Raw genomic sequence first — 8778 nt, forward strand, 5'->3', positions numbered from 1 at the left:
TTTTTTCCTTTATTTTTTTCCTTTATTTTATTTGTTCCTTTATTTGTTCCTTTATTTGTTCCTTTATTTTTTTTTCCCTTTTTTCTTTTTTCTCCTTTTTTTCTTTATTTTTTCCTTTATTTTTCTCCTTTTTTCCCTTTATTTTCCCCTCTTTTTTCCTTTTTTTCTTTTGTTTTTCTTTTTTCTCCCAAAAAACCAGCAAAAAAAAGTCTCCGCAGTGTTATTTTCTTATTTATTTGTCTAGAAGCTATTTTGTGAAAGCTCAGAAGCTTCCAGAAGCTTTTTAAAATGTGTTACAAACGGGTTTTATTTATGTTATTTAAAATGTGCAGTTGTTCAGTATGGGAAAGAGCCTATTTTTCTCAAATGGTACTAATTTTATATGAGATTTGAAGAAAACCAGGGGTATTTATACTGCATTTTTGTATAAGATGTATAAACTTTTTAACAGGGAAAGATGACTTTTTTTGATGTAAATGAAAAATAAAATCTTTTTTTAAGCATAATGTCTCTTGTCTTCATAGAAATCATTAATTTCTACTTCAAGAATTAACAAGTTTTAGACAAAATATTTATCTTTGATAGTGAACATTGTTATATCAGGAGTTCTGGGAAATATTTGTGGCAGGGATGTATTGGAGTACAGAAACTCAGCTTTTCTTTAGCAGATGTATCTGAAAATTTAAGAAAATGAGAGATCTTCTACTACTGTGGCCATAAAGTAAAAAAGGGAAAATAATTGTTTATTGGACAAAATTCTAGAGTTTTTATTTTGTCTCAAACTAGGATTTTAATAAAATTCAATTAATTTATTAGGATTTAATGAATTTATTAAATCCTAATTTAATTAAATTGGGATTTTAACACTTTAATAGTTCAGCAAAACACCTCTTTAAGGCCTGTGATTTTTCTGGTTGGAGCCATGAACCATTTCAGCTGTTTGCTTGTAAAGATCTTTTTCCTCCTATTTTAATGACCTTAAAGCTGCTGCCTGAGCTGATTTCTCCCATTTAACATGAAATAATGGGAAGTGAGAATATTTAAGGCAAAAAAACCCCAGGGATCACAGGTATTGAGACCTCTCTAATTCTTCTTTTCCACATAATTACTCACTCAGGGCTCCTGCAACAAATGGGAAGTGGAATGGTGAATTCCAGGGTTTTGAATTCCAATCAAATTCCATTAATTCAGAAAAATATCCACTCCACCCACACAGTAAAACTCTTTTCTGTGTGACTCTAATGTAAGTTTTTTCATAAAAATAGATTATCACATCACCTCATACACAGATTTGAGTTTCTGATGCTACAGCAAATAAAATGTTGAGTGAGATTAAATCAACCCCCCGGGGGGATCATTTTGTAGGGTTTTACATGAAGAACTGCCTGCCTGAAACAGATTTGTATTTATCCTCTTCCACAGGTGGGATGGGTTTGGATTTGAAGGTGTTTTATTTTGGGTTGGTGCTTTCTCAAACTTTAATCTCCTCAAATGACTGCCTGGAATTTGAGTAACAAACCAGCAGCAAAATAAAGTCTCAAATTTCCTGCAATCAGTGTTTAAAGTTCCTAAATCCACAGAAGTTCTTTTGTAATTCCTTTAATTCCTGATGTTTCTTATTTATTTGGGAAAATTTCCCTCAGGTGTTCATGTAACATGACAGAGAATTATGATATTCTTAGTTACACTGTCCCCTTGCTGAAGAAAAAGAAGAAAAAACAGTTTAGGGTTATGAAAACTAATCTAAAAAGATGCAAAAAAATGCATCTTTTGCATATTTGGAACCCTAAAATGCATATTTGGAATCCTAAAATGCATATTTGGAATCCTACTACTTTTGGGTATTACTCAAGTTCTTTTGTAATTCCTGGTGTTTCTTATTTATTTGGGAAAATTTCCCTCAGATGTTCTTGTAACACGACACAGAATTATGATGGTTTTAGTTACATTCTCACCTTGCTGAAGAAAAACCAGTTTAGGGTTATGAAAACTAATCTAAAAAGGTGTAAAAAAATGAAGTTTGGAATCTTTTTGGATATTACTCAAGGGGTTTTTTTGGTAATTCCTGATGTTTCTTATTTATTTGGGAAAATTTCCCTCAGGTGTTCTTGTAACACGACACAGAATTATGATGTTTTTAGTTACACTGTCATCTTGCTGAAGAAAAAGAAGATAAACCAGTTGAGGATTATGAAAACTAATCTAAAAAGATGTAAAAAATGTCGTTTATAATCCTACTTCTTTTGGATATTACTCTGTTTCAAAGGGTCTGGCATGGGAGAGTTACCTTGTCAACGTGACCTTATGACTTCACCTTATTTTTATTCTAAAACCATTAAATTGGCATTTTGTTTCCCACATTGATCAGAAAATTGGCAGCACCAAAGAACAAGAAAAGGAAATTATCCAGCTCTGTCACAGACGAGACAAAAGTTAGAATTTTATATCATTTTTCCTTGATTTGGTAATTTCAAATGTAACTTGCTTGGAAAACCAGTAGAATGCTGAGAGTGTCCTTTAAGTGATGCCATCAATATTCTGCTTCAATTAAAGGTTTATTAATTTATTTGCCTCTAAATCAGACTGAAATGTGGATGGCCACCAATTTTTTTGAGCATAAAGTGGGAAAACAAAATAGACTGGTGAATGGGAACTGATTTTTAACTGATTTTTCACATAAATGTTGCTTTCCAGGAGGGTCATGAGCAGCTCCTAAAAATGATGGAAGAGAGAATGATGGATGTGGAGCAGAAATTAAGGCTTGTGAAGAGGCTTCTCCAAGATAAAGTCAATCAGCTGAAAGAACAAGTAAGTGTTCTTGGATTTCCTCAAACCTTCCCCATTCCTTCTCTAAACCCCTAAGAGAGCAAAAAGCTGCCAAGCTGTTGTTCAGAATAAAGTTAAAAGTGTTTTTTATTTAATTTTATTCTGAGCTCAACTACAGCATATTTGCCCAAAACTTCATAAAACACCAGATTGGGGACTAAATCCACTACTCATTAATTTCCTAAATCAAGAAACAAAAAATCAAATTTCAGCTAAGGATGCTAACTGGAAAAGTTGCTTAGAAAGGGAGGAAAAAATAATTTCCTGAGGAGAAAATATTGATTTCTTTGAGGCCTCCTGCCCCAAATTCATCCTTTGTTTGATGTGGTTTTGTGGTTTTTGGAAGTATCTCTGTGGGATCACTGGCCTTGTGGATTCTTTTGTGCACTAAATTTATCCTTAGAGGATAAATGCTGTAAAGCAGAATTCACCTGACAAGGTTGATTTGAATCCCTCTGTTACCAAGCCCATCTCCTTAAAAAACCTTTCCAGTCTCAAAACATCCACAGCATCTCTAAAGACCCTGGGTTTTTAATGAGAGGAGTGGGGTTTTATTTTGATTTTTGAGCTATAATTAACACATTCACCTACTTCCCCACCTCCTTTGGGGTTTTTCTTTGCCATTTGCTGAGTGCCTGTGTCCCATTCCCACCCCAGCTTTCCGAGAACACCAAGGGTTACCAACCCAATCTCCTTAAAAAACCCTTTCTAGTCTCAAACATCCACAGCATCTCTGAAAACCCTGGGTTTTTAATGAGAGCAGTGGGGTTTTATTTTGATATTTGAGCTATAATTAACACATTCAAGGGTCACCAAGCCCATCTCCTTAAAAAACCTTTCCAGTCTCAAAAATTTCCGAGCATCTCTAAAGACCCTGGGTTTTTAATGTGAGGAGTGGGGTTTTACTTTAATATTTGAATTATAATTAACACATTCACCTACTTCTCCACTGCTTTGAGGTTTTTCTTTGCCATTTGCTGAGTTCCTTGTCCCATTCCCACCCCAGCTTTCCAAGAACACCAAGGCAGATGCCATGGTCAAGGATCTCTACGTGGAGAACGCGCAGCTGCTGAAGGCTCTGGAGGTGACAGAGCAGAGGCAGAAAACTGCAGAGAGGAAAAATTATTTACTGGAAGAGAAAATTGCCAACCTCAACAGAATAGTGAAGAATTTGGCCTCCCCCTCCTTCAGCCCAGAGATCAGGTCATAGCAAAGCTGTTGTGTGTCACAGCCCCCTGCACTTTACTGAAATTGGGAATATTTCAGCTTCTCACTGCATTGCCTTTTTTTACTGAATGAGTTTTAGTTACAAATGCCTCCCCACAGAGCAAAGAGCTGATTCCCAAAATGGACACTACCAAAGGAGAATTTTGTTGGTTCCCAAACTGGGTTTCTGCCAAGTTTTGCCTAAAAATAATCATCACTATGTAAAAAAACCCCAAACTTATGTTTTTCTAGGTTAATCTATTTTGATGCCTTGGCTTTCATTTAAAATCCAAATTCTGAATTTCCTATACTGGATCATCTAGATTGAATCAAAGGCCTAAAGAAAACTCCAATTGTTGAACTGAAAACTTAATATTTTCAGCTTTCTAAAATAGCTCCAAACCTAGAAATGCTGATGGGTCAGTCTTCAACTCTGTCAGCCAAAATGTTATTGAAGGCAAGACTTTGCTGCTATGGGCTCTGTCCTGTAAACTGATTCTGGTTTCTCTAAAGCAATTATTCATTAGGCTTCTGGGTTGTTCTTCATGGCTGTTTCTCTGCAGAGCTCAGAAAAAAAGAGGTTTATTTAAAATACAGAACTAGACTACTGCCTCCAACTAAGTATGACAATATTTCATCTGAAGAAATTTCCCAACTAGCAAATAAAGACTATTATTTCCTCTTTTTTTTTAAGCTGTGCTGCCAGACAACTCTGAATTGTAAAGGCCTTATGGTTTTGTATATGGAAATAAGTTAAACCAAGGAAGAGTCACTCGACTGAAGCAAAGATGGGAGCTTTGTTTATGTGATTTGTAAATTCAGTAAAGCAGCGCAGTGTATTTATTAAACTGCTGGCAGAAGAATGAAGAGGGGCACTTGGATGATTTTGTCAGTGGGATCCTGTTGTTGGAACCCTCATGAGCATGGAGCTTTGCCAGGAATGCAGCATTTGCTCTGACCTGAGGAATCATTTGGAAAAGTCTTGTCTTCTGTGTTAATCCTAGTGCAGAATCTGTCATTAGTTGTGAAGAACCACATTCAGTGTAATCATGAAGAACTCAGGGAGTAGCAGGCTAAATCAGCTTCCTTCAGCTATAAATGTGGCTATAAAGGTCAGCAGAGGGAGGTGAACACCCCTGAGGGAAAGCAGGACAAAACAAATTGGATTTGGGTGAGTATTTCCTTGGTGCTCCTTACCCAGGCTGCAGAGGAGCATCAAGGTTTGGGATGAGGGTGGTGCCTCCTCTTGGATCAGTGGAGAAATGTGGATTTTTGGAAACACCTTCAAGGCAGAGGGGTTTGCCAGAGGAGCAGCTGGACAAGAGCCTGCCTGCTCAAGGGGGTGTGTGTTATCCTGCCCTGCCTCCCCCAGACCAGTCAGACACAATTAAACATTGTAAATCAAACTGGGGCCATTCTGGAGTACTTGGAACTGGACCTCTTTAAATGCAAGATTGGGAGGGGGAGGAAGAGGTGTTTTGTCTCAGAGACCACTGGCAAGCTGATCACTCTGTCAGGAGCCAAATGTCCTCCAGAATCTGGGGTAAAATTGCTGCAAGCTGTGGAGGAGCAGATGGAAAATGAGATTTACTGGGTACTGATGTGGCTGAGAGGATGTTCCCTGTGTCTCTGGGGTTATTTACCCATTTTGGAGGATTTGTGGACTGAGCTAGACACAGGAAGTGACTTTTTCCTCCTCCTTTTCCTCCTCTATTGCTTTGTGCAGGCAACAAAGTGAAACAGAATCATGGAATAACATCATGTTGGAGTCCTCATAAATTATTTCACTGCTGTGCTCTTCTAAATGCATGTCGTGGAGATTTCTCCAAGTCATCCCAAATTCAAGGATTTACAAATTTTTCAGAGGCTGCAAAAATGTTTTCACAAACTGGAAGTGTCTTAAATTGATACAAAGATGAGGGTTTGAAAAGGTGAAGTAGTGATTTCTTGGTACTTTTATCACCAAGTGGTCTGAGTTACATGATGATAAATCTCTGTGTGGGTACCAGGGCTGTGTGTTGGCAAAGTGAGAACTGAGCACACCCTAAACCCATGCTCTGGAAATCAGCAAAGTTCCAAAATGATTCCAGGGAAAAAAAAAAAAAAAGAGATTCAGAACTGTATTTGGGAAAAAAAAAAATTATTACCTAGTACATTTTAAGACTTCTTCATACCTTGACCTTGATTTACTTGTGTCTGTGACCAAAGTCTAAAAGGAAGGAATGAATATTTCAATTCAATTATTGTGCAATTACTTTCATGTTGCTCAATTTAAAGGCTGGACTATTTCACTAATTCTTTTAATCTCCTGGTAGTTACCAGGCTTTCATAAACCAAACACAGACATTGCTAGAGCACAGCACCAAAAAGGGAGAAGCAGAACTAGGGAAGAGGGACTTTTGTTTTTTTCCCTTTCTCCCCTATCCTACTTTGCTGTACTTCTCTTTCACTAAACTTCAGAAAAAAAACAATTTAACCACAGGAGAGAGGAGGAGGAAAACGTGCTGTTGGTAAAAACTCCAATTTCACTGGAAGATTTGTGTGGATTCATTCTCAGAAGTGCCTTTTGCCTTCCTGTACTGTAGTGGCTGGGTTGCCACAGGACAATTCAGGACAATCCCTTCCCAAAAGGAGGGATCCCAGAGAAAGGCAGAGCTGCTTCCAGACGGGGGGCACGTTGCTCCTGAATTCAGTGTGTCAGCTCAGAAGAGAAGCAGCTGTTTTACAAAGTCCAGGCTACTGAAAGAAGCATAGAAACACATAATTTATTAAGCATTAGGGGTGTTTTGTGCATGAATGTGTCTCCTATGCAGAATAGGCAAAAAAACCAAAGTATTTAATGTTATTGTTGCTGTCAAAAATCACTGAACTTCTAGGCCTTGTTCCTACAACAGGTCCTGCCATGTCAGATATTAACTACTTCATTACCAGAAGCTGTTTTAAATGTTTTCAGCTCTTACTTTATGAATCACTGTGAAAATAAAGGCACATAGACATTTCAGGGTGGGGGTTTTGGAAGGGGACAGACCCCAAGTTAAATAGAGGTGTACAAAATTCGCACAGCTCAAGTGCTGCTTGTCAATATAGAGTGATTTAAAAGTCTACATTGTGGCACATGCTCCAAGTGGTACTTTAAATACAAGGAAAAATGGAGTTGTTTGAATTCTGCTTGGGGAAAGAAGCAGGATATTAATATTTTTTATTTTAGCCAGGTTATATGTTAGGTATAGCAGGGAGGAACAGTCTGGATTGATCAAGAGTAAAATCCTTTTGTTTACTTCCAGCAAATGCCATCCCTGTCACTCAGGTTTTCCATCATTTACCTGTCCAATCTCTGTTCGGTGTCATTTCATGACAAACAACTTGTGTATAAAGGAAAACAAATGTATATTTTTTTTTTCTATTGAGTTTGTTTTGTTCTGGTGTAATATATTGTCCTTAGAACATCATGTAAAGCTGAGAGATGAAGCAACTGATACATTATTTATAATGAGCATAAAAAATACATTAATGTACAATGCATACTTGTGTCTCTTGCTTTTTGTCCAACATGAAAATCATAGAATAATTTGAGTTGGGAGGCACCTAAATTCCATCCTGCCATGGCAGGGACACCTTCAACTATCCCAGGTTTTTCCAAGCCCTGTCCAGCCTGGCCTGGGACACTTCAGGGATCCAGGGGCAGCCACAGCTGCTCTTCTCATGGATGTTGTAAATATTGCAAGTAGTATCAAAGGCATATATAATTATAAAAAGGATGGTTTGACAGCTCTGAAAAAGCAGCTTCTTGCATTATGAAAGTATGAAATTGAAGTGTGAAAACCTGACAGGTAGTGAATGCACCTCGGGTTATGTTCCGCTGAAGTTGCATCCCTACTCTTTGCCTTTATATTGAAATATTGAGGGAAATATTGAGTGCTTGGTGCAAGCTTTTCACAGAATCAAGGAGTGGGAAAGGCTGGAAGGGACCACAGTGGGTCCCCTGCTCCGTCCTCCCTGGTCAAGCACTGCTGTGTCCAGCTCTGGACCCCTCATGAAAAGAAACACTGAGGGACTGGAGCGTGTCCAGGGAAAGGAATGGAGCTGGGGAAGGGTCTGGAGAATTCCTGAGGGAGCTGGGAAGGGGCTGGAGAATCCCTGAGGAGCCGGGAAGGGGCTGGAGAATCCCTGAGGAGCCGGGAAGGGGCTGGAGAATCCCTGAGGGAGCTGGGAAGGGGCTGGAGAATCCCTGAGGAGCCGGGAAGGGGCTGGAGAATCCCTGAGGAGCTGGGAAGGGGCTGGAGAATCCCTGAGGAGCTGGGAAGGGGCTCAGCCTGGAGCAAAGGAGGCTCAGGGGCCCTTGTGGCTCTGCACAGCTCCTGCCAGGAGGGCACAGCCGGGGGGGTCGGGCTCTGCTCCAGGGAACAGGACAAGGAACAGCCTCAGGGGAGGTTAAAATGGGATATTTGAGAAAATTTCTCCACGGAAAACGTTGTCAGGAGTGCCCATCCCTGGAGGTGCCCAGGGAATTCCTGGATGTGGCATCAGTGCTCTGGGCTTGTGATGAGGTAGGCACCGGGCACAGCTCAGACTCGCTGATCTCGGAGGTCTTTTCCAACCTCAACGATTCAGTGGTTGTGTCACTGTGGGGTTCTGTCACTCTGTCATTCCGGGATGTCTGTTATTCTGCGGTTTCTGTTATTCTGGGGTTTCTCTCATTCCGGGGTTTCTGTCACTCAGGGGTTTCTGTCCCGGCGGGCTCCCGCC

General features: G+C 39.4%; 1 protein-coding gene across 2 annotated transcripts in view; it reads left to right on the top strand.

The window, feature by feature from the left end:
- Nucleotides 1–7554, top strand: part of NIN (ninein) — a 59206-nt gene extending 51652 nt beyond the window's left edge. For both annotated transcript variants that reach the window (XM_031066236.1, XM_031066237.1), the window contains 2 exons: nt 2695–2808; nt 3833–7554. In XM_031066236.1, the coding sequence (XP_030922096.1) occupies nt 2695–2808; nt 3833–4036 (318 nt within the window). In that variant the 3' untranslated portion in view covers nt 4037–7554. The remainder of the gene's footprint in view (nt 1–2694; nt 2809–3832) is intronic.
- The last annotated feature ends 1224 nt before the right edge of the window (nt 7555–8778 follow it).

The sequence above is a fragment of the Geospiza fortis genome, unplaced genomic scaffold (genome assembly GCF_000277835.1).
Source record: "Geospiza fortis unplaced genomic scaffold, GeoFor_1.0 scaffold23, whole genome shotgun sequence".
Taxonomy (NCBI): domain Eukaryota; kingdom Metazoa; phylum Chordata; class Aves; order Passeriformes; family Thraupidae; genus Geospiza; species Geospiza fortis.